The 25,882-nt window shown below is 44.3% G+C and overlaps 2 protein-coding genes across 3 annotated transcripts in view; both read left to right on the forward strand.

The window, feature by feature from the left end:
* Positions 1-12,508, forward strand: part of PAH (phenylalanine hydroxylase) — a 58,093-nt gene extending 45,585 nt beyond the window's left edge. For both annotated transcript variants that reach the window (XM_075938936.2, XM_075938926.2), the window contains 5 exons: positions 1,285-1,341; positions 3,276-3,371; positions 4,662-4,795; positions 7,175-7,290; positions 7,947-12,508. In XM_075938936.2, coding sequence (XP_075795051.2) covers positions 1,285-1,341; positions 3,276-3,371; positions 4,662-4,795; positions 7,175-7,290; positions 7,947-7,990 — 447 coding nt within the window. In that variant the 3' untranslated portion in view covers positions 7,991-12,508. The remainder of the gene's footprint in view (positions 1-1,284; positions 1,342-3,275; positions 3,372-4,661; positions 4,796-7,174; positions 7,291-7,946) is intronic.
* A 10,225-nt stretch (positions 12,509-22,733) lies between these two features.
* The window catches only part of LOC102446096 (tyrosine 3-monooxygenase-like), a 57,869-nt gene continuing 54,720 nt past the window's right edge, over positions 22,734-25,882 (forward strand). Inside the window, exons 1-2 of the mRNA XM_006138075.5 lie at positions 22,734-22,937; positions 25,696-25,870. Coding sequence (XP_006138137.3) covers positions 22,734-22,937; positions 25,696-25,870 — 379 coding nt within the window. The remainder of the gene's footprint in view (positions 22,938-25,695; positions 25,871-25,882) is intronic.

Genomic DNA, 25,882 nt, shown 5'->3' on the forward strand with positions numbered 1-25,882 from the left:
AAGCATATTGACCAATTGTTATGCAGAGTATGAAATATAATTTAACATTTTGCTGTACATACATTTAAGTAGGATCTGTTTTATTTTTATTTTTTAAATACTTAGTCTCAGTTTGCACAGAAAACCTTAGTATATGCAAAATATAGATTTTATTTGTGTGTAGTTTTGGTATTTATAATCCATATTCCTTGTAACAGGCTGATAATGTTTGCTAACAGCCTCTAGGTGCTAATGCTGCTCAGAAAGGGTTAAATGACATCTGTTACCCCACCCTTATATACAGGCACTTGAGTGACTTGGGTGGGGAGGAGCTGAGGTGAGGTGAGGTAAGATTGGAATCCTCACAGCTGTCAAACTTGATGGAGAAAATCTGAGCTGAATTTTGTATTGTTAATTTGTAACTTCTCCTTTAATCAAGCCAAGGAAAGGACTGAGTTTTTGGCGATCTTCACTGCAATGTTTGTGCATAAAGATAGCTAAGTCAGTGTAAATCCTAGTTGAAACAAGGCACAGATAGTTTGTACATTGGTGGAGTAAGTGGAAGATAACCCTGTTGCCTGCATACCCTCACATGTGTGCAACCTGCCACACACCTGGGGTTTACCTTGTCTTGCTATATTGAGGCAAAAGTAACTTGGATTTTATATTAAGCTAGCCTTTTTGTTTTTTGCAGTGAGAACACACCCTTTGACTCTGCAGCATGTTTTTAGAGCAAGTTAGCTTACACACCTGATCATATACATTCTTGAACTAGGCTTGTGGGATTTTCCTCCACTTTGGCTATTTTACAGCCATGTGGATGGCACCATGATTCAAACTCACATTCAGCTCCTGGGATAAGAGCAGGTTCTTAAACACTGTGTTGTTACTACCTGGGACCATTTCACCTGAGCAGATGAGGAAGCTCTTTCCATCAGGGCCCACCAGAATAATGATAAATATGTCAAGTATCTTCTTTGGAGTAAACTTTCCATCCCTTTATTGTAAGGCTCTGCTGGTTGGTTGGTATCAGCCTGATGCGAAGCCGATTGATGTCAATGGAAATGGGCTATATGCCTGGTCCAACGGGTCACACCAGGCAAATGACATTTAGACAGAACTCCTCGTTAACTTGCATGGGGACTTCTGGTTCACAGTGGCTGGTGGCGCATTAGGGGAAGGTGCTCTGTGAACACTAGTGTGTGGCAGTGCTAGGTGGCAATTACAAAGTGAACAATGATTTCAGGTCTATTAAAAGTAATGTTTGCACTAAACCACTTGAAGAACAATGATTTATTGTTGCAGGAAATTGGACTTGCATCCCTGGGAGCGCCAGATGAATATGTTGAGAAACTTGCTACGGTAATTTAATGAATTAGGATGGGATTTTGCAACGCGTTCAGGCCCAGATCTTCTAAAGTTATATACACACCTGATCTCCATGGATTTCAGTGAATGAGGTGCCTCAATACTGTTCGAAGATCTGGGATGATGTTCTGGCCTAATTCTGCTTCCATTGAAGTCAGTGGTGTGATTCCCATTGACGTTAGTGGAGGCAGAATTAAGCCAATGATAGGCACATTGGAAAACCGCACCTGCAAACACTTGCCTTAGCAGAGAATGTGAATGCTTATCCTATCAAAGCCTTATTGGCATTAGAATTGTGATTAAATATGAAGGACCAGTGGGACACTTCCTGGTAAGAAGATACTGCAGTTACTTCATTTCTCCAGCAAATAGGTGGGACAAAGCAGCTTTGACAGTTGTTCTACCTGCCAAAGACCATGCTCTTCCCCCCTATTATAAAAATATCTCCCTGTGGTGTCAATGGAAGTTCCTCAGATCCTGCTGTGGGAGAACTGGGATCCAGAACTCTGTGAACTCCTGCTGAAGGGCAAGCTGCATTCTTTCTAGCTAAAGCAGCATACGTAGGTTTGGCAGAACTCCATTTTTAAAAATTAGTATTTTTGAACATTTTTTTTCTATTTTTAGCCATTTAAATTTTCATAGTTGCACAACATTTTGGTTTTTAAACTTTTTTTTTTTCATTTTTATCTATTTAGATGTTCATAGATTTGGGAAATAATGGGAAAGGGGACAGACAATAATTATATAATGACAGTAATAGACATTAGACTTCAAAAAGTGAAAGCTTGAGAATGATTATAACGCAAATTGTGAACATCGCATGTCAAAATGTACAAAGTAAATATTCCTAAATCAAACTGCAGCAAGTTCTCAGGAAGCATATTTCTTACTTCACTAATATGTATGTGTCATTGTTATCTATGAAAATAATTTTTCTTTGGTTAGTGCATGAAATTGATGTTTACCAACCTTTTGTAATAAAAATCAATTTCTTCCAAGTATAACCATAAGTAGTCGTCATCAAGGTTCTGCTATTGAAAGTTGTTAACAATCTATTCTCTGTTCCTCTCACCTGTCTCTAATAGCTTGATGCCCTAGATGTGAAATAGGAAACATAAAGTGTGTCACTGAAGCTATGTCTACACAATGAGTTTTGCTGGAAGAGGCAATGCAAATGAAGCGCAGATTAACATTTTCTCACACTTCATTTGCATACTCTCTTCTAATCCATTTTTGCAGTAGGGGTTTTTGTGAAAAAACAGGCAGTGTGGACGTTTCCTTTTTGCGCAAAAAAACCCTTTTCCCACAAGATCGGTATACCTCTTTTTTTGAGGCATAAGGAAAAAGGGGTTTTTACGCATAAAGGAAATGTCCACACTGCTCGTTTTTGCTCAAAAACGGATCGGAAGAGAGTATGCAAATGAAGCATAAGAAAAATGCTAATCCACACTTCATTTGCATTGCCTTTTACCACAAAATTCGTAGTGTAGACGTAGACTAAGGGACCAGAGTTCAGCATATGTCAATGACTGACAACCCGTATAACAATCCATTTCTCTTTCATGTAGCTTTATTGGCTCTGTTCTGCCAACAAACATAAAAGTAGTAAAAACTAACTTCTTCTGTCAGGCACATAACCAGCTCTGAATACACACGTTGGCTATTTTGATGGTTTGAATAGAACATAAGTCAAACACAGACCTAGTGCTGACCCTCTTCAAAGGGGTGAATTTAACTGAGAGAGGGCAGATCTGTTGAGTAAAGAGGAAGCATTTTTAAATAGTTATTTAAAGCATTTAAATCATAGCTACACTTAAACTAAAAAGTTTCTCTAGGAAATGTAAGTTCCAAACATTTAAAAATCAGTGCCACTTGGTCAGATTTTTTTGCAGCAAGGATCATCTATTTCTGTCTAATTTTTGTGCTAGGTGTATTGGTTTACAGTGGAATTTGGACTCTGTAAAGAAGGGGATTCAATAAAGGCCTATGGTGCTGGGCTGCTGTCTTCATTTGGCGAGTTGCAGGTTTGTTCTCAACATCATGTCATTACTAGCTACATGATTCATGTTCTTTTTTTAAAAAAATTATGTTTCTCGTGTAAATGTCACTGTATGTTCACCTACTACTGTGCGTCCAGAGTTTTTTAAAGCACTGTAATTAATTACAGCCATATGTAAGGACATATATCTAGAAAGAAGGAATGCAGGTTATTCTTACAAGGTTCAGAGAAAAGTCATGAGAATGATGAAAGGACCGGAAAACATGTTTTAGAGCAGAGATGCCCAAAGTGGAGGTGCAGCCCCAGGAAGGCACAGGCAGCCCCCATAGGGATGGGGAAGGAGAACCATCCAGTTCCTCCCTGCCCCCCAGTTCTGCTCTGAGCCCAACCCCATCTGCCTCCATGGCTCCCATTCTCCACCTTGGTGAAGTTCTGCTTTTGGCCCCACGCCAGCTTCCAGCCTGGGGCCAAGATGGAGGGCAAGGTCAGGAGCAGAACCACACCTGGTCATGGGTCTGGCTGCCAGCCCCAACCGCAGCTCATCTACAGCTCCATTCCTATCCCGACCACTGCTCCTGGCTAGGCCCTGCTCTCAGCCCCACCCTGATCTGCAGTCCCAGCCTCAGCCCCCAGACACCATCTATGTCCTCCCCTCCTGGAGCAATATCCCAACTCCTTGCAGAGGGCACAGACAAGTGGAAGGGGTGATGTGACCCTCGAAAGTTTGGGACCTGGTGCTTTATAGGTTGGGTTTCTTGAGTCTGTTTAAAGTATCAAAAAGAACTGGTGAGTTGACAGTCTTTTAAGTATCTACAGGGAGAACAAATATTTGGTAATGGTTCATTCAGTCTAGCAGAAACAGGTATAACAGGATCCAATGCCTAGAAATTGAAGTTAGAGAAATTCAGACTGGAAATAAGGTACAGAATCTAACAGTGATGGTAGTTAATCATTGGAACAACTTACCAGGGACTGTTCCAATGACCATCATTAGCCATTAATATATCAAGATTGGATTTTTTTTTTCACTAAAACAATCTGCTCAAATTCAATGGCTTGTGTTAAATGGAAGGGCTGGCTTAGAATCTGTGAATCTTTGTTGTGAACAGAAGTCATTTCATAAATGTGACATTATATTCTTTTGGGGCCTGCTCCTCCTCCTTTGAACTCTATGGTCCAATTCCTTCGGACATCAGTGGGAGGGTGAGCAGGTCCCGAATAACTGAAGGTGTGTGTGTCTGTAACATTATTTTCCTCTGTTATACCAACATAGCTGCTTTTTCGATGAAAGCAATCTCTCGCTCTTTCCATGCAGTACTGTTTATCAGATAAGCCTGAAATTGTCCCCCTTAACCTGGAGAAGACTGCAGTGCAGAAATACTCTGTCACGGAGTTCCAGCCTGTTTACTATGTTGCTGAAAGTTTTAAAAATGCAAAGGAAAAAGTAAGGTAAAATAATCATTTCTATTATAGGCAGTGTCTTACACACACCTCCCAGAGGCCTTTGTGGACCTCTGCCATGTTCTTCAAAGTCTTGATAGTTAAGACATCTGGTTTGGCTTTTCAAAGCTTCTTTGAGCTTTTGCTCTGCATAAGGAGACTGTTGGAATGTGTTCTGTTGTCAGCTTGATAGTTCTGAAGTCTTCAGTTTGTCTCAGAAAAGTTCTGACAAAGGCAGTGATGCTACTCTGCCAATCACATCCTGGGAAAATCCTTTCTAGGGATGAGAAAGGAGTTCAGTCTGTGTGCCCAGGCAAGCCTGGACTTCTTGTAGTTGAGGTTAAGAACAAACAACTCTCTGGGCCATGTTCTCCTTTCAGAACAACTATTATTTTCTGGTTCTGCTCAGTAGCTTTATCAGTTGCCCAAATCTTTCCCCCTTTTATTCCAGAATGAAAACCCTGAACACTAAAAATAACAATTATTTGTATTATTTATCTTACACCTCATGTATGTATGACCAGTTGGGGCTTTACACAGATATAAAATAATTGCCTGTTTCTCTCATGGGGCTATCACATTCTGGGGTGCAATCTAGACCAAAGAGAGGTTGTGTCATTGCCTGCCCTGGAACTATGGATAGCTCACAATGCTTTGCTCTTGTAGCTCCCAATCCAGGCCACTCACAGACAATCAGGACTGCATTAAGACATGCTGAGGCCCTAAAGTATGGCAAGTTTGAGAGCCCCCATTGATTACTAAAAATGTGTATCATTCTAACAGAAAGGACAATGAAAATACAAATAATAAAGTTTTATATTTGCATATATACCAGTACATGGGGGGGGGGGTGCAACTAAAAACTAGTAATTGTGTTAGTATTTAGAGGCCCCTCATAATGTGAGACTCTAAAATGTACCTTACTTAGCTTATGCATAAATCCAGCACTGCAAACAGCCTACCACCATGAAGCTTACACCCTAAGCTTGCGTCTGACAAAATGATATTTGCCAACAAAAGCTTATGCCCAGATAAATCTTGTTAGTCTTGAAGATGCCACAGGACTCCTCATTGTTTTTGCAGACAGACTAAGACAGCTACCCCTCTGAGACTTGACACCCTGAGCTCGTGTGTGTACAGCTACAGCTTTGATCCTGTCAGTAATACTCCAGTCACACTCTGGCTTCAATCAGCTCTGGTTGCTAATTTCAGGGTGACTCCAAGACCCTCCCAGTTCCAAATTTTTTCCAAAAATGTATATTCTGGACTGTCCAGCCCTCTCCTGGACAGTATGGATATTAAAGGTCTGTTGTCCTGGTAAAGTCAGCTATTTTAACTGGAGTTACCAAACAGATCAGTTGTAGAGTTGCCAGATGGTTTCACAAAAAATACTGACCCCCGCCAAAAACAAAAACAAAAACAAAAACAAAAAATACCAGGAAAAAATTCTGTTGAGCAAAAAGAAAAGGACCTAAGCCAAAATGTAGTTGTGGCCCCTTTAATTTCTGGGCCACTTCCCCCTCTCCCTCCGCCCCCAGCAGCCTGAGCTGGGAAAAACAGAAAATACCGGACATTTTAGATGTCCAGTATTTTCTGAATTTTTTTACTGGATGGAAGGTGCAAATACCAGGCTGTGTGGTTCAATACCAGACACCTGGCAACCCTAATCAGTTTAAACACAGCACTGGGTTGTTCAGATTAAAAATAAAACAAGTTTATTAACAAAAAAAGTGAATTAAAGTATTGGGTACTATGGTTACAAGAGAAATAAAGGTAGAGCTTCCCTCCCTTCCCCAGCCCCAACCTGCCTGCTCTGGGGAAAGTCACAGCAGCCTCTCTGGTTTCAAAGACACTTTTGATATGCCCCATGCAGGTTCCGGGGCCCAGTAATCCAGCCCTGGAACCTGCATGGGGCATATCAAAAGCATCTTTGAATCAAGAGACACATTTTGGCAGCAGCTGCAGCCCCAGGCCCTTTTAAATTGCCAGGCTTCTGAGCAATGGCCCCTTTCCCCCCTCACTGGCAGCAGGGCTGGGCCAGAATGAAAGTATATTCTAGTGATCCCTGACTGGCTTTACAGAATCTTGGAGACAGCTGTCAGAAGTTAGACCAGCCCTTAGGTTGCTCTGATGCATGTCAAGTTCTACAACTCCAGGAACAGTAGAGGTGGATCAGGGGATCATGTTCTGCATTGGGAATAGGAAAATGGGGTTTTAAAGTCTAGGAAATGCTGACACATGCTCACTGGCCTGATCACAGAGCAGGTCTTCAGTTAGTTTACCCCTTTGGCTTCCCTATCTTTCACATCAATAAAAGCTCCACCAGACGTATAGGAGTAGGTTATTTAAAAAGTTGTTTTCATAAAAATATTTATCTTTCTTCTTCAGGAAATTTGCTGCAACAATCCCTCGACCTTTCTCTGTTCACTACAATCCATACACCCAGAGAATTGAGGTCTTGGACAATGCAAAGCAGTTGAAGAACTTAGCTGAATCCATCAGCAGTAAGCAATTGCAGTTTTGTTACCTTATATTCCCTCAAAAGCTCAGACTCAAATGGGGAGAAGTGTTTTTCTCTTGCCTCCTTTGAAGAGCTGATCGTCTTTCAAATGGGAATTTGATCAGATCCCATATATTTCCTTGATGGTATATAAAAACGGCTTCCTAATTTCACCCATACCCTAAAATGGGGCTCACTTTATTGTTTGCTTTTTTACATTGGAAATATCACATCCTGATGTTCTTCATTTAGCTGGAGGACTTTGGCAAAGTTTGGAGGCCTGGTTATCACAGGAGGATGGAATTGGAGTTGTGGCCCTGTCTGCCCCAGTAAGGAAATGGGAATATTCACAGCCTTAGTTTGGATTTTCTTTCTTCATTCCAGGCTGAGCAGTTCTTTCTAATTAACTGGCTGGCCTGCTCAGAGCCAGCATCTCTGACCTTACACAACTTCGATAACTGTTAAAGCTGCAGGTATAAGGGTTAATTCTGTTTGTGCTCAGGCAAAACTTCCCATTGAAGTTATTGTGCAGACACCTGTATCTTTGGCCTCATTCTGTCAGGGCATGAAAATATGTCTGGGCTGTAGTTGCACTGAAGTGTGGTAAACAAGTTGTAAGACTAACAGGACAAACCCTGACTGTTGCTATTTCCTATGCAGGTGAGATGGGAACTCTTTGCAGTGCCCTCAAGAAGATCGAGTGAAGGTTTTCTCAGAATCCTCTCTCCCAAGAGTGACTTACTGAAGTGACTCTGTGCAAAAGCCAAATATGTTCTAGCTATTTTACATGATCACTTTGTTGAATGTTTATGATACACATGCATGTGCACACACATATATTACTTAATTACTGTAACTTAGCAACAAAGGAGGATGCTGTGGGTGTCCCTGTGTTCCCTCTGGTTACAGATCATTAGTCTCTTTAAAATTCATCCCAGCCCTGGGTAGGACTATCCATGGCACATCTTTTTTGTCTGAATCCTGGAGACTAGCAGAGGGAGAAATCCTTCTCCACTCACCAAAGTGTGGAGTTTCTGCTCTCCTGGAACCTGGCCCACCAACAGGGGAAGGGAGGGAAGGAGACAATTGCCCCAGGACGTGCAATTCAAAGGGCCCCAAGGCTCCTGGCCACCACTGCTGCTTTTGTCACAGCAATGGCAGCTGGAGCCCCAGGGCCTTGAAATTGCCTCTGGAGCACCGCTCCACATGCCCCTTGAGGTTCTGAGAGCTGGACGGGGGAGGCCCAGCACTGCTGAAGACTGGATGCCCCTCCTCCACCCCTTCCGCCTGAGGCCCCACCCTTTCTGGGAGCATGGAGCTGCCTCCCCCCACACCTTGCCCAGGGGCCCACAGAGGCTGTTGGCTCCCCTGCCTGGGACTGCATTGCTCTCATGTCCCAGTGATGAGGTGGCAATGGCTAGCAGCAGATTCATTTGCCCTGCCCCATCCCTCCTACGTTCCCATCCTCCACAGCCTGCAGCCAGGCAGGGCTCCCCTGGAGAGCTAAGCTCTGCATCTCTAGCTAGTACACAGGCTGTGCATGTCCTCCTAAACCTTGTCCCCTACGTTGCAGAGCTGCACCTCTTCCACTACGAATCGGGACCTCTGGATGGAAAAAAAGCCATGGTTTGCCGCCTTAATATGGGGCTTAAGTACATTGTGTGGGCTCTCTGCACTGGGGTGAATTTTGCTGTAAAAGTTTTTGTTCTGCAAAAGTGACTTCAATTTTACTCAGAGTGGATGCTCAGATTTTACTAATGGAAAATGTTTTCCATATGTTTCTGACTCATCGGTGAAGACTTTTCCTTCGGTGTTAAACTGTTATGTTCATACCATGTGCAATGTGTTTCCCCAGCTCATAGTCCAAGGGATTAAATTTTCTAGGTCACAGATTGGGTATTTGAACCATCCTGAGCTAAGCAGAGCAAACCAGTGTTTTCCATTAACAGCTTTGCATAATTCTATCAAAATGATAAACAAATTTCAACATGTTATGCAAGGTTCCAAAGCTGCTGAGGGCTTTACAAAACTGATTCAAGAGTTCACAAAATGCAATACCTATTACTGCATCACTTTCCTATTTATATCTTAAAAGCAATTGCTCTTTAATTCAAACAATGACCTTTGAGGAGATACACGGTATAGCTGACTACTATATTTATACAGCATAATAATAATAATCTAATCTAAGGATACCACTGGGATCGTTTTGAATAGAAGTATATTTATACAAAATGGCATTATTTTGGTGGTTTTGAAGTATCACTTTTTATCACCGTGTCTTTAATTGTGTGGTAATGTCTGTTCAAACTTGTAATGCCTGGCACTTATTTCAAAAGTGAAAGTGACCCATGTTCCTTCTCTTCTAGTCCAGTGATACCCCTTAGGCGAGTGTGTTTACAAAAAGAAGATTCCACCACAAGGCTGAAGTCTTTCAAAGTAATCTCCTCCTGGCTTTCAAATATTGTTGTTGTTTTTTTGTTTTTTTGTTTTTCAGCTGCTGCTATGAATAACTGTAGAGCAGCATCCATGGTGGTGTTGGGAACACAGGACACGTGGTTTTCTTTATACTGAAGTGGAATTGTTAAAAAGCTTTCACATTAGGGTCTGGTTCTGTGAGGGTGCATCTATACAGCACCTTTGCCTCGAAATAAGCTACGCAATTTGCACTACACAATTTGCACTACACAATTGCATAGCTTATTTTGAGGTTATTTCAAAATAGCTTATTTCAAAATTTGGTGCTGTCTACACAGCACCAAATTTCAAAATAAAGCTCTATTTCAACAAATCCCTTAACCCTTGTGGAACGAGTGTTACAGGGATGTGGGAGTAGCGCACCTGTTATTTCAAAATATATTTTGAAATAATGGGCATGTTTAAAGACATGGAATTGCTATTTGGGGATACTTCAGGTATCCCAAAATAGCCCCACTGTCTAGATGTAGCCTCAGGTATACAGGTGTAGATCTGGAGCGACTCAAATTAAATCAGTGGAGTTACATTGGCTTCAAACTACTGTTAAGTGAGGAGAGAGAACTGACCCTATTCAGTATTTTAGAAATGGATGAAATAAGTTGCAAGCAGATTCTCCTAATAAAAAAATTAAGCTTATGCATTCATTTTAAAATATTGTAAGTTAGTTGCACTTAGAATAGTATTTTTAGTGAATAGCTCAAGAAAGAAATTAACATTTGTAAAACGCCTTTTATTTTCTCTTCTGATAAACATATCCTTTTGCTCTGTAAACACCATACATGTGAATGTTTAGCAAGCCAGTATTAAAACAAATGGTTATGTATGTATAGAACACTTTTTAAGTGGTGTCAGACTATGTGCCAAAAAAAACCCAACTCAATAGTATTTTGGATTTCTGCAGCATCATTCATATAAGAACATGTAAATATTTTTTAAAAAATAACTAAGTATTCTTAGGTACAGGAACCTGTATTTTACAGTCAGGGAAACCAAGGCAAAAAAGGTTACTTGACATGTCCAGGATCTGCTATCCAGCCTGAGGTAAAAATTGTGGACTGAATCTGTTAGTCTAGGTGTTTCTACTTTTCCTATCATAGTGCTATCCAACTACTTAGTATGCTCAAGTATGACTAAACTTCTGACTCCTATAGGGCTATGTCTACACTGCAGGTTCTTGCACAAGAACTGTTTTGCGCAAGAGTGCATCCGCACTGCCATGTGCTTTTGCACAAGAGATGTGCTTTTGCATAAGAGCGTCCATGGCAACGTGGATGCTCTCTTGCGCAAGAAAGCTCTGATGGCCATTTTAGCCATAGAGTTTCTTGCGCAAGAAACCCCTATTGCCCGTCCACACTGCCTTCTTGTGCAAGAGGGCTTATACCTCCTGAGGAGAGGAATAACTCTTGTGCAAGAAACCCTCCGTTCCAACTCTTTTCTGTACATTTTACTTGAGCAAGAACACGCGTGCAGTGTAGACACTCTGCAAGGGTAGACGTAACCCCAGTCTCATGCCATAACCTGTTCTACCATACTTCTTCCTTCAGTGCTTCTTGTAGAATAAGCTAAAATATTCATGGTGACTTCATTGTTGACTAAGTTTATCAAAAAGTTATGGTGAGACAGGTATTACAGTATCTGGTTTTCTCAGATCTCCTTGGCCTTTTTCAGCTTGGGCACTGCCCTACTTACAAAACAGAGTCCACCTTATTTGCATTGATAGAAGATCAGCTGTCCATGCTGATAGTAGCTTAGACTTGGTAGCTACCTTCAATAAAGTTGATCAGATGCAGAAACAGAGTGAGAAGGACACTTGAGATTTTACCTTGTTTGCTGTTGATGGTTTAATCTTAAAGGTGAATGTTTAAGTTCTATCAAGGATGTATGGATAGAAGGTCTGGTTAGCATTTAAACTAATCTAAATGAATAATAGTTATACCATATAAATTCATTAGTAATAAAGCCGCTGTATGATCAGGATTTCTGCAGAAATTAGTTAGTGGTTTTGAGATGACTTGTTTATTTTTCCTACAAGTGCCTATAGTTAGCAGTATTAGAGTGGCTTTTTACACTGCTGTATAACCAATTTCTTCTAAGCATATAAGCCATTATGGCTCCATACAGTAGCACTAGTCATGAATTCTATGTCCATATTAGGTAATGACTAGAAACCATATAGAGTGCATTGTCTGTATTTTGAAGCATTTACTTTTCATTTTCAGTATAATGATGGAGAGTGGGTGAATGTGATTATATATCTTCTTTTAGTAGCATTCCTTTAGCAGGTTTTACTCTTGGCACAAAGGTACATCTGAACCAGCACTTACATTGGTGCTTCACTCCAAACAAAACAATTTTACTTTCTTACCATTTATTTTTAGAGCACTGCAAATCCTCGGCTATCTACTTTATATTTGTGGGTGTCCACATCTATGGATGTCAGCGCATAAAGCTGCGGCTCATTTTTTGCAGATATGGATGCGGATACAAAATTTTGTATCTGCTCAGGGCTCTCTTTATTTTCATTACATTGAATATGTTCACTGCTTTTTATGAGAACAGGTTATCATGCTCTTTGTAGTGCTAAATAAATACAGCATCAAGTACACATTACCTAGTCTTGCTGAAATAGACATGTAATGTCGTGATTGAGGTACTGATCATAGTGTATGTCTTAAAAGCAATCAGTAAAAATTTGTTTTGCTTTATGCAAATAAAATTGCTGACAATAAAACACATTAACCAGCTGTGACTTGCCTAACCTGGTTTACTGTTATGGAGGCATACTAAAAAGTCCATAGCCAAGGCTGTGCCACAACTTCTCATTAATCAAACAGGACCTTCCTGTCTTTAATAGGTGCCTTTTATAATATAAAGCACTAGAAGATTTACCTAACGTTGCTCGGGTCCTTAACTCAATTAATTTTTGATTTTTGTAAAATAAAATGAAAATGTCCATGCTTTATTTAAACTGTTGCTCTGGGGTGGGGCTGGGGATGAGGGGTTCAGTAGCCAGGCTTCCCCAGGGAGAGAGGACAACCCCAGCCTGCTCTCACTGCAGCAGCTTGGGGCTAAGGGAGAAACACCTCTCCATGACTTCTGTACTTCCGTATCCACCAACTGGAGCAGGTTTATCTACCCCCTGCACTTCCCAGCCAGAATGAGGAATGCAGCAAACTGTGCACTTTCCCTTGCTCCCTGATGAAGAGGAACAGCCCGCAATGTTCCTGTACAACTTGGGGTGCTTCACTCCATCCCAGCACCTGGGGAATGGGTGGTTCAGGGCTGGGATCAGGGGTGAGGGTATCCCCCCAGGCAGCCCCTTTCACCTGCCTGGTAATTCTGTCTCTTTTCTGCATGATTTTATGAGATGCAGTCCCATTCGAGGAACATCCCATTGTCCTAGCACAACCAAACCCTGACCTTGCTTTAAGTTATAATAAGAGGAAGCTGTAGACCAAATTTGGTGGTCCCAGTTCTTACTGTTTAGGTGGAATTCTTCAACAGACAGACAGGCAAGCAGACAGACACACTCTTTCACATATATAGTAGGTGGACACAGCACCTTTGTGATCTGACTTCCTTTTACTGTGGAAACTAATTTAGGCCCCAATCATATAGTCATTTAGGTAGGCCAACTCCCACTGACTTTCGAGAGAGTTTTCTACAAAAGGACTTTGGGTCAGGTCCTCAAACACATTTCATTTTGGAACAAGGCACCTATAGTTTAGAGGATCTGAACCTATATGTCTTATATATATTATTTTCTTGTAAGATGAAACTGAGGTATTCAAAGAAGGGACTGATTAACTACTTGTGGCTGCACCTTTACAAGCTGAGTCCAACGGAAACCTTGACCTGTGTTTGATTTTAAGCTGCCCAGCCAGATTGACACAGAAATATAGGAGTGACATATCATAGAGTCTTCAGCAAGTGACCATCATAATGCTGCATAAATGCTGCTTCAGGAAATAAAATAAATTTCTTAGACCAAAAAAAAAAAAAAAACAAAAAACAAAAAACAACCACCTGTCCTCCAGTCAGAGAAATCCAAAGATGTGCTTGAATGATCTAAAAAAAATAAATTTGCAATTTATTTGGGGTGAGAGGGAAATGGGACTGTGTACAGTATCTCTGGCCAGTGTTATAATGAATGTACAGCAAATTGCTTTGCAAGTGAAGTAAGATGATGGTGATTCAAAGTAGGACTCATATACATTCCTATGCTGTTAGCTGGAGCAGGAAGGAGGGGGGGGGCTCACCCTAATACTTCTTATAAAATATGGATCTGTGTAAAACATGTAGTCTTCAGCTTTAAAGCAGGGGTGGGGAACCTCAGGCCTGACCCCTCGCTTGCCTGGAGTCAGCCCCCCAAGGCTCAGCATTGGGGAGCCCGCGCTGATGCTCCAGCCCCCCTGCCACACATCTGCAGGGCTGGAGCACACAAAATCTACTAGCTTGGGCCCCCTAGGCTATGGTGTGCGAGGGGAATGTGGGGTGTGTCTTTCTCTTTCTCAGTCAAGGGCTTCTCACTTGTGTGTGGCCCCTGACTGATTTTCCTGTGGGTCAGTGGCCTCCTACCCAAAAAAGGTTCCCCACCCCTGCTTTAACACAGCACATTTATTTTGGAGCATTTGTGTCTCAGGCCAGTGGTTCTCAAGGCGAATGAGCCCACTCCTGCTCCAGTACGGCCTCACACACATACACAGACAAGGGCCAGTTCAGTCCTGTTGAACGCAAAAACAGTTCCATTGACGTCGCTAGAATTGCCTCCAGAGTTGAAATGGGTTCACATAGCTTGCCCAGTTCTTGCTGCATTCATTAGGGACCTACCCAATTACAGCTATATTTAAAGGGAGAGTAATTGGGGTCAGGGAGGGAAAGGCTGGCCATGAATAATCTATGATTGACAAATTCTATATCAGGGTAAATCTGAAACCTAACTTTTAGCACAAGTTACCTGATCTTGGTCTCCTTGTCACCTAATGTTTACACTCTGGCTCTGGCCACTGACATTTATCTATGGTACTTGATGCATTACTACTGCACTGTGATTCATAAGAACGTAAGAATGGCCATACTGGGTAACACCAAAGGTCCATTTAGCCCAGTACACTCTCTTCCGACAGTGGCCAATTCCAGATGCCCCAGAGGGAATGAACAGAACAGGTCATCATTGAGGGTGTGTCTAGACTACATGCCTCCGTCGACGTAGGCATGTAGATTAGACAGATCGGCAGAGGGAAATGAAGCCGCGATTAAAATAATCGCGGCTTCATTTAAATTTAAATGGCTGCCCCGCTCTGCCGATCAGCTGTTTGTTGGCAGATCGGGGCAGTCTGGACGCCACGCGCCGACAAAGAAGCCTTTCTTGATCGGCACAGGTAAACCTGGTTTCACGAGGCATACCTGTGCCGACCAAGAAAGGCTTCTTTGTCGACGCGGCGCGTCCAGACTGCCCCGATCTGCCGACAAACAGCTGATCGGCAGAGCGGGGCAGCCATTTAAATTTAAATGAAGCCGCGATTATTTTAATCGCGGCTTCATTTCCCTCTGCCGATCTGTCTAATTTACATGCCTCCGTCGACGGAGGCATGTAGTTTAGACGTACCCTAAGTGATCCATCCTCTGTCACCCTTTTCCAGTTTCTGACAGAGGCTAGGGACACCATTCCTACCCATCTTGGCTACTATCCATTGATGGACCTATCCTCCCTGAATTTATCTAGTTCTCTTTTGAACTCTGTTAACGTTCTGGCCTTCATTACATCCTCTGGCAAGGAGTTCCACAGGTTGACTGTGCCTTGCATGAAGAAATCCTTCCTTTTGCTTGTCTTAAATCTGTTACATATTAATTTCATTTGGTGACTCCTAATCCTTGTGTTATGGGAACAAGTAAATAACTTTTCATTATTCACTTTCTCTACACCAATCAGACTCCCGAAATAGTACCTGGGAATACAGCGGGATAGATTTCTTTGATGTACACAAATTTTACGTGCAATCATATGTACTCAGAAGTAGCCAACTGGTGACTGTGCACAAAAATTATGTATTCAAAGGTGCAAGCTGGATCTGAATCACAGCCCAGCTGAAGTCAAGGGAAAAGCTGTCATTGGCTTCACTGGGCAATGGATCACCCCATTACTTGCAGGCATCTGAGTGCCTGTGCTTGTGAGATGCAGCAGGAGGCTGGGTGAGGACTGCAGCACCAGTCCTTTTTTATAATGTAACCCACTGGGGAGTTATGGCTTCAGATATTGACCACTGAGGTTAGAAGTTATTTCCCTCTCACTGGTGAAACACTGTGAGTCCCTCTGTATGATAATTTATTCCGCTCCCTGTAAGGAGACCTGGAACTAGATCATTTGTCACAGGACTAGTCTAGTTGTGCTAAAGCAGTGGGAACCACAAAGAGAGTGTAAGACACACCCTGCCATTATGTGCTTCCTGTCTAATGACCTGCAGTTAATGTTAGACGTGACAGTATGAAATCAACTCGGTGGAATTATTTCTTGCCACGTCCTTAGATTGCTGCACCCCTAAAGCATAGAAATGAGTTACAGAAGGTCAGAGCCAGTCTTCTCTGAAGTGGCACAGATGTCACATTTAAAGCAGTAGTCCTGTCTTTTAATATGCGCAGAAGAGCTTTTGGGGAAGTGGGGTTCAGAGCATGGAGTGCAATGTTCACACCAGCATAATAGCCAATAACTCTGCACCCTTAAAAGTATTTAATCAAATGCTAAATGGTAGTTAAAATGTATATGTGCTATAGCTGTAGTCTAGACACAGTGTGGTGAGTTAATATCTTACAATAGGGTGACTATATTTCCTTAGGCTGAAAAGGGGATGCCTGATAAAATTACTCCTATTCAGGTGAGTTCAATGGCATCAATCAGAACTATGCAGTACAAATGTTCAAATTAACAGAAAGTTGACTGATCCCTTGTTAAAAAGAAGTGCTGTATAGTAGGAGTCTTTTTATTTACCTTCTTACCTGTAAGGTTTGTACAGGAAGAGGTGACACACACACACACACACACACACACACACACACACACACACACACACATTTCCCTACACCTCTCTTACATGGGGGTGACTGACTGACCTGACCCAGCCTTTCCTGCCCAGTGCTCTCCACCCTCCATGCCTGGCTGGGCCCCTGAATGGACCTACTTCTCCTGGTACCTGTCACCTCATCTTCACAAGGCAACATGTATACGCATGCAGGGACACAACCTTCCCCACCCCCCGCCCATTTGTCAGGGTTTACACCAGAGCACGGCCAGCAGTAGCCTTTCAGCACTGCGCAGGAGGGAAGGGATGAGAGCTGCTTCCCACAGAATGGGGGTGGGGGATGGGATGACCTGACCTGTGTTTTTCCAGAGGTCATCTCTTGCCTCCCTCCCCCCCACTCCCTTATGGCTGGAAGTGGCTTGTCCTTTCCTGCCAATGGAATATTGAAAGGCAGCTAACACCTCCAAGCTGCTGCTGGCCACTAACATAATCCAGCTGCTTCCTGCCTCCTTCCTACAGCAGAGGCAGGAAGGGTACGTCTACACTAGCTCATTAGTTCAAGCTAGGTAGGGTAATTAGGGCAAGCGGAGTTGCAAATGAAGCCCGGGATTCAAATATCCCGGGCTTCATTTGCATGTTCCCGGGCGCCGTCATTTTAAAATCCCCCTTGGTCCGAACTCCATGCCCGCGGCTACACGCGGCACGGAGTAGGTGGTTTGAATTAAAGATCCTAATTCGAACTACAGTTACTTCCACAAGGAGTATCGGTAGTTCAAATTAGGATCTTTAATTCGAGCTACCTACTCCGTGCCACGTGTAGCAAATGAAGCCCGGGATATTTAAATTCCAGGCTTCATTTGCAACTCTGCTTGCCCTAATTACCCTACCTAGCTCAAACTAGCGAGCTAGTGTAGACGTACCCGAAGGGGTTAAGCCCTAGAGATGCACTGAGCATCAGGATCCAGGGAACCTGGCTGCAGGGGCTTCAGCCAACCTAGACAAAGAGGTGGCTAGCAGGGGACAGAGTAGCCCTGCACTCCCTAGGGTGGGGGGGGGGAAGCCTGTGAAGGGGGTGCTAAGCCCCTGCTTGGGGACCTGCACAGTCAGGTCACAAACAGGCTGGAAATAGCTTCCTGAGCTTGGCTGAGGGGTGGAGATGCTTCTCCATGCCAGGGTTGTGTGGGGCTTTGGCACATGCAGGGCTTGGCTCCTACTGGCCAGCACCCTGGACCAGAGGGTCTTGAGCATTCCTTGGATGCCAGCCCCACCAGAGGCAGTGGGGGGAAGAAGGAGCCTGCCAGCCAGGCTGATAGTGAGCAGAATGATTTGACCAGGAGCTGGTTCTCTGCACAGTGCCGGGAGCAGGACACACCTGTCAGGGATGGGATGTGGAGGAGCATCAGGCCTGAGGGGCTGAACTGGCACAGCAGGGGAAGACAGTGAGTGGGAAAGCACGTAAGGGGCTGCTGGGTGGGTAGCATAAGTGACACATAACCAGCCACTGCCATTCCACACTCAGTAGCCACGGCAGCAAGTAGCCAGTGCTGGCTGGAAATGAGACAGGAGGTGAAGGGGGCCTGCTGGGCAAGACAAGGCACCACAGCAGGGACTGCACTAATGGAGCAGCAGGGTGAGAGGCTGGTCCTGTATGCTGCAGTTGTGCCTAACCACCAGCTTTGCACTCCCATTTCCATCATCAGCCACTGGACACTCCCCCCCCCCCCACACACACACATACTTCCCATTGGTGGATGGGCAGGTGGGTGGCAAGAAAGGATACAGCCAGCAGCAGGACCAACCAGTTCTGATTGTAGGAGACAGACAGAAAATACAGGACAGTTGGCTCATTAAAAAAAAGAAGTAGGAACACCTTCAGAAGAGCTTAAATATAGGACATCTGGTCACCCTACTGTTAGGTTGACTGGTGATGTGGCTACCTTATAACCACAAAACTGGCGATGAACACAAGGAGGGAACTATTAGAGATGAGCCTCATCCACTCTAGTTAGCAATGACTTCACACTCCCATATCTGTATTTCCTTTTTTCTTTCTTTTCTCCTGAGCATCTTAGGAAGTGAGTTGTAGCTCACCAAAGCGTGTGCCCTAATGCCTCGTAAATGTGTTAGTCTTTACAGAGCCACTGGACTCATTATTATTATTGCTGAAACAGACTGACGGGTCTACCTCTCTGAAGATTGTCCTTGTTAGTTTCAGCCCTGCATTGCATCAGATTGAAGCTGGAGGCTTCCTTCTCTGGCAACTTTGTATTTCTTTTCTTTTCTTTTCTTTTCTTTTCTTTTCTTTTCTTTTCTTTTCTTTTCTTTTCTTTTGCAGTGGCGGGAGGGGGAGAGGCGGGGAAGCACCTGGATGTTGCTGGATGATTTGTTCCAGTGATTTTGTAAGTGCTTGAATGGAAGCACAAGCGAGTGTGTGGTAAATGCTAAAATATATACCTCTTATTGTCCAGGTTTCAAAAAAGTGACATACGAGGAGATTGTGCTCTTCAGAGACAATCAATCCCCAGGCTGTCTGGACTGGCTTTTCTCGCTGGAAAGGTTTTATTACGTTTACGCCCATAAAATTGTCTGCTTTCGCATAGGGAGCTGAAGCTCTGCAGTGTGTGCTAGATCACGGTTGGAGGGTCTTGGCTGATTGTAGGTATTAGAATCTATAGCAGGAGAATAAAGATAAAGCTACAGATTATAGAACGAGATAATATCAATCGAATTCTAGTTTATTCCACGCGTTTATCACTCACTCGTGTATTGGTTACAAAAGGTCACCAAAGAATTTAAGTTCCAAAAAATGTGGATTCTGAGACGCTCGTTATTTATTAAATGCCGTTTATCAAATGGCTAATTGCACTGCGGATATAAATAACACTGCTGGATCACATTGAAAGCCACCCCGCTGACAGCTTGGACGCTCCTTGCCTAGTACCCCCAGTACTCCGGACAGGCTTTCTCCCCGTGGTTTGCTCAGAAACAAACGAAGCTCAGAAGGAACGTGTGAGCTACAAACCGGGGAAGCCCTCACTCTCTCGGCGCTACATTTCTGTCGGTGACTAGTCATTGCTCTCGCGTTTCACTCCGGATCCTGATCCCCAAGCGAGCAGCCCCCAGATCAGAACCAAAATGCTCGAGCCATCCAACAAAGTGCCCTGCACTCGAAACCAGGTACCCAGAGGGTGGATTTCACAAGAGATACAGGCGCAGGAGGGCAGCTGGGGGTTTGCTGCTTCTGTTCAAGACAACAGAGTTTCAGCACCCGGGACAGCAGCCACTCCGGCACCTCAATTGCCCCCAAGGGGAAGAAAGAGAGTAGAGAGAGGTCACTAATGGATTATGCGTCATTGGAGCGTCCCTCCTGGAATCAGGGGGTGATTATTTTTAAAAGTGTGCCCCCCCCCCAAAGCGATACACAGATAGTGTCGGAAAGTGAGTCGTAATTTTACGGGATCTCTCTCTCTCTCTCTTTCTCTCTCTCTCTAAATCCCATATCTATCTATCTATCTATCTATCTATCTATCTATCTATCCTTCTCTTTCTCTGAATTTTGGAATGAAATTCTAAATGCAGTTACAACATACAGATAGATATATGAGAGAGAGAGAGAGAGAGAGAGAGAGCTTAAATATAGATATAGATTTCCACCATTAATCCGGAGCTACTTGCTCCCTAGAGATGGGTCTTGACTTACTTCCCCGAGCTGAATTCACCTGCTAGGTAGTGTGAATCTGAGTGAAAATCAGAACACGGTTACAGCACATAATGTTACAGTAGAAACCAGCACTTTAAAACTATAGGGTTTCGTCCCCTTCCCCGTGGGAAATATACAGAGAGCGTGGGTGTGAATGTCGGGCTGGAGGGAAAGGCTCTGGACAATAACATGTGAATCTGGAGCAAAATTTAAAGGGGGCTGCGTTTCCGGACACCTGACAAAAATCACTCTCTGCAACGATCGGCATCTATTTCTGCTTTATGGAATTGCTTGAAACTATAACTCGCTGGTGTGCAGCCTTGTGAAACTAGCCGGTTTATAACGCTGTGATTTTGGTATTAAATCTGTAGCGCGTTCCTTGGTGCATTTCTATGGCGTAGTTTCTCTGCAACAATGCTGACGGATTTACTCTTGTTATTGAGCGACACTTTGGCCCAAAGGGTGGCCGGTAGAACAGTATCCCTGTCAGACCGCAGCCGCGACTGCTAACAGAGTAGAACGGGTCCTCCGGGTTGAGTCTGATGAGGGAGCTGGGCAAAATGATAGCCGGGAGCCATCGAAATGCCACTTTAAAGGCTGGGGAATGAAGGGCCACAGACACAGCCAGGTATGTCGGTGTCCCGAATCGTGGAGCGCAGGGAGGAAGAATAAAAAAAAACAACGAATGAAAAAAACCATAAAACTTCACGGACTTGACGCTGGTTTAAAAATCAGGAATCGTATTAGCGGAAATGCCCACGAATATAAATCCGGATACAGAAACACAGGACAGACACCGAGCGGTCTGTTTCTAGGCATGTCAGGATATAAAACACGCGGACGGATTGTCGATCATCCTTCTCCGTAAATGTAAGGGATCAACTACTGTCTTGCTTCTCTGGAATCGTATGCGTTTTATAGCCAATGGTCATCTAGTCAATTTCCATCATTAATCCGGAACGATGTGCTCCCTAGAAATGGGGCTTGAATTATCTCCCAGAGCTGACTTTGCCTGCTAGGTAGCAGGAATCGGAGTGAAATTCAAAATGCGGTTACAACACACAACGTTACACTAGAAATCAGCACCGTCGAACAACGGGGTGTCCCCCCGTAGGAAATCTGCAAAGAGCGCGTATGTGAAAATGACCTTTTAGACAATAAAACGGGAATGCGAAGCAACGTTTAAAGAGTTTTCGGCCACCTTGCACAAATCACAGCCTGTGGGCAATTGACATCTCTTCTGCTTTATTTAATTGTTTTAAAATATACATCACTGGCGCATACCATTCTTAAACGAATCGGTTGGAAATCAATCGCATTGCTCGGCGTAGGTATATCGGCATAGCCAATACAATCCATCAAGTGACCATTTTTTAAGTAAAGCGTACAAATCACAGCTGGTATTGCGGAGGGGTTTACACAGGGCTGGAAACCCTCCGAGAGTGAACAGTGGCTCCCTTTCCAGGTAATTCTAATTCCCTCCCTTCTCCTCCCTGCTGCTGGCCGGGGAACTGGAGCCCCGGCAAATAAAAGCTAACGGTTTCTGTATGATCACCCGTTCCCCACCTCTAAACCCTTTACAAGCGGATATCTACGGCCAGTTGAACAAGTGAACGAATTAAGCGGTGCGCGGGCCATTCCAACCGTGGGAAACCAGCACTGGAAAGCAAACACACACACACACACACAATCTTTCACACCCACACCCACACCCACATACACACACAATCTTTTACACACACATACTCTCTCTCTCTTTCCACGCGCAGCGCATAAAAGCTCAGATTCCTGCAAACTGAATCCAGATTTAAATTGGCCTCTTCACAAAAGATCCCTATTTCCTAAAACGCGGCGGCAGGGGGTGGGGTGGGGGAGATAAAGCCGCTTTCAACCAGAGCAGGAGGGCCGTGCTTTGAAATTACCATGAGAAGGGGGCTATTTTGGTCTCCTGCGTATGCTCTGCGCACAGAACTCCCCTTGATCCTCCCTGGGGTGGGCACCATAAAGCGCCCTCACTCCTGGCCCAGAAGGGACTGGCTCGCCTCTCCCACGGGGTCAGTCCCAGATAGCCCCAGACCCATCGCCCTGTGCGGACGCTCCCAGGCCTTAGCAGCGAGGGTGCAGCGAACCGCCGGTAGCTGTCTTTGGGCGATCCCGCACCAGGCGAGGAGAGAGCGAGGGCTGGCTCTCTGGACTCCGGAGCCGCAGGCGGTGCGGAGCGAGGAGAGGGTGTCTCGTCTGGCTTGGTTTCCCATGAAGACAGACGTTGCGGGCGCCCCAGGCAGGCGGGCAAGCCTCAAAGGAGATGCGGAGAAAGAAACTCCGGCCACAGAGCCCTTGAGCAAGGGAAAGAGCCTGGTCTGGGAGGAAGAGGACGGAAGAGCCACCCTGACCTTGACTTTCACCCTCCGGGAAGCCCGCAAGGCCGGCCTCGCCAAGGCAGTCAGAGTCTTCGAGGTACTAACCCCAGCCCCGCATCTCTCAGAATCCTCCCTTGTCCTGCCTCTCTCCTCATCCCTTTAGCTTCTGCTCCTCCGCTCTCCACCCAGCCTCTGTCCCCGCTCCCTTCTCTCACGCCACCTCTTCCCCTTCGAGCCTCTGTATCTGCCCCCGCTTGTGGGCCTGCCGCCTCTTCCCACTGCCCAGACTCTGCCTTCCTAGCTCTTCTCTTCCCCTACATCCCCTATGGGTACCTCTACACTGCACGGCTATTTCGGGATACCAGAGGTATCCCAAAATAGGTACCCCCTGTCTACACAAGCCACCCGTTATTTTGGAATATTTTTCAAAACAACAGGTGTGCTGTTGCATGAGGGATAAGGGTTAGTTCCAAATAGCGCCGTGTTTTGAAATTTGGTGCTGTGTAGAGGTGCCAAATTTCAAAATAAGCTATTCTGGAATAGTTTTGAAATAAGATACGCAATTTGCATGGTGCAAATTGCATGTATTATTGCAAGTTTAGGGTGCTGTGCAGACGCACCCATAGGGTCTATGTTAGAAACTCTCAGACTATGTCTACACAGCAGCGTTATTCTGAAATAACATAGTCTGCGTCTACATAGTAAGCAGTCATTTTGATATAATGTTGAAATAATATGGAGCTGGAGGACTTCGAACTCCGACTCCTGTAACCCTCATTTTATGAGGTGTAAGGGAAGCCAGAGGAAGAGTGCTCTACTTCAGGCTTTCTGCTGTGTAGACAGTGCCAAAAGCTGAAATAAGCTATTTTGACTTAAGCTACACAATTGACATTGTGTAGTTCATTTCAACTTTAGCTCTGCTGTGTAGATGTGCCCTCAGAGAGATAGCTGTGTTAGGGTGCATCTACACAGGACCCATACGTCAAAATAAACTACTCAATTTGCACTACACAAATTGCATAGCTTTTTTCAATGCTATTTCAAAATAGCTTATTTTGAAATTTGACGCTGTCTACACAGCACCAAATTTCAAAATAAGGCGCTATTCCAAAACATCCCTTATCCCTCATGCAATGAGGTTTTCAGGGATGTCAGAATAGTGAGCCCATTATATTTCAATATAATGGGCTTGCTCTTAAGATGTGGAATAGCTATTTCAGGATACCTACGATATTGCGTAATAGCTCCGCTGTGTAGACGTAGCCTTAGTGTGTACCTTTAAAAACAACTTTGTATAATCATGAGCATTCCTGACCAAAACCCACTTCTTCAGATGAGATGATCTTGAGTCCCTGTATGTTAGCACCATCTCCGGGGCAGGGGGTGTCGACTGGGGCTCTCCTGGCTGAAGGGGGATGCCAGGGGCACTTTGAAATGAGGATGGAGGGTTAAAGGGATGGAACCATCTGTTTGGAGGAATGTCTTGCTGTATGGGGGGTGTTTGGCCAGCCAAAGCAGCCCATAGTGCCCTCTCACATACCCAGATCATGGTGCCATCAGGTGGAGAAGGAGTCTAGAGTTAAGAGACAATGTAACACTCTAGTTGTTATGCTGCTGTGGCTTTCCTCCAGGGATTCTATGCACTCGCTGTGGAGGAAGGATCCAGAGTGAAACAGATGTTCCTCTCCCACAGTGAAACATGCCCCAATGGATAATTCATTTGATGCGTAAGAAAAAAGGGTTAAAATAAGAACTACATGGCTACGTCTACACTGGCCCCTCTTCCGTAAGGGGCATGTAAATTTCAAGAGTCGTCGTAGGGAAATCCGCGGGGGATTTAAATATCCCCCGCGGCATTTAAATAAAAATGTCCGCCGCTTTTTTCCGGCTTTTAAAAAAGCCGGAAAAGAGCGTCTAGACTGGCCCCGATCCTCCGGAAAAAGCGCCCTTTTCCGGAGGCTCTTATTCTTACTTCAAAGTAAGAATAAGAGCCTCCGGAAAAGGGCACTTTTTCCGGAGGATCGGGGCCAGTCTAGACGCTCTTTTCCGGCTTTTTTAAAAGCCGGAAAAAAGCGGCGGACATTTTTATTTAAATGCCGCGGGGGATATTTAAATCCCCCGCGGATTTCCCTACGACGACTCTTGAAATTTACATGCCCCTTACGGAAGAGGGGCCAGTGTAGACGTAGCCCATAAGTTTAGCCCGGATGGGCAGGGATGGTGACCCTAGCCTCTGTTTGCCAGAAGCTGGGAATGGATGGCTGGGGATGGATCATTTGATGATGACCTGTTCTGTTCATTCCCTCTGGGGCACCTGGCATTGGCCATTGTTGGAAGACAGGATACTGGGCTAGATGGAATTTTACTCTGACTCAATGTGTCTGTTTTTATGTTCTTAAGAAAAATTGGTGTTAACATTTCTTGCCAGGCATTAGCCAGTCACCTTTTAAAAGACACATTACAGCTATAGGCTTAGGCTACATCTATACAGCAGCACTTTTTCCAGGGTACCAGAGGAATCATGGAAAAGCTATGCCACATCCAAGGAACATGTCTGCTTTTCCGAAAAAAAATTCAGAAAATTAGTCACGGTCTTTCACCATCCCTATAAACCGCATTGTATGAGGAAGAAGGGATGTGCAGAAAGAGGAGACTTTTCCAAAATCTGGTGCTGTGTAGACATACCAAATTTCAGAAAAGCCTCTTCCGAAAGAAAAGCAGAAACAGATACGCAAATTGCCATTCTCAATTTGCATATATTTTCCCGACTTTTCTTTGTAGTGTAGACACAGCCCCAGTACCCTGTCTTTCAGTGATTTCACATTTCTCACCCCAGGGATATTTGTCTTTTGCAGACTTTTGAAGCTGAAATCCATCACCTTGAAACCAGACAAGCCAAAAACCCCACGCACACTACTGAGGTCCTCGATTTTTTTGTCAGATGTGATGTTCATAATTCTGATGTCAGCATCCTTATAAACTCTTTGAAGAAAGTGGCAGACGATGTGAAAACTCACAGAGAAGAGCGAGGTATGCAATGTG

This window comes from Pelodiscus sinensis, chromosome 1 (genome assembly GCF_052426305.1).
Source record: "Pelodiscus sinensis isolate ZL-2025 chromosome 1, ASM5242630v1, whole genome shotgun sequence".
NCBI classification, from domain to species: domain Eukaryota; kingdom Metazoa; phylum Chordata; order Testudines; family Trionychidae; genus Pelodiscus; species Pelodiscus sinensis.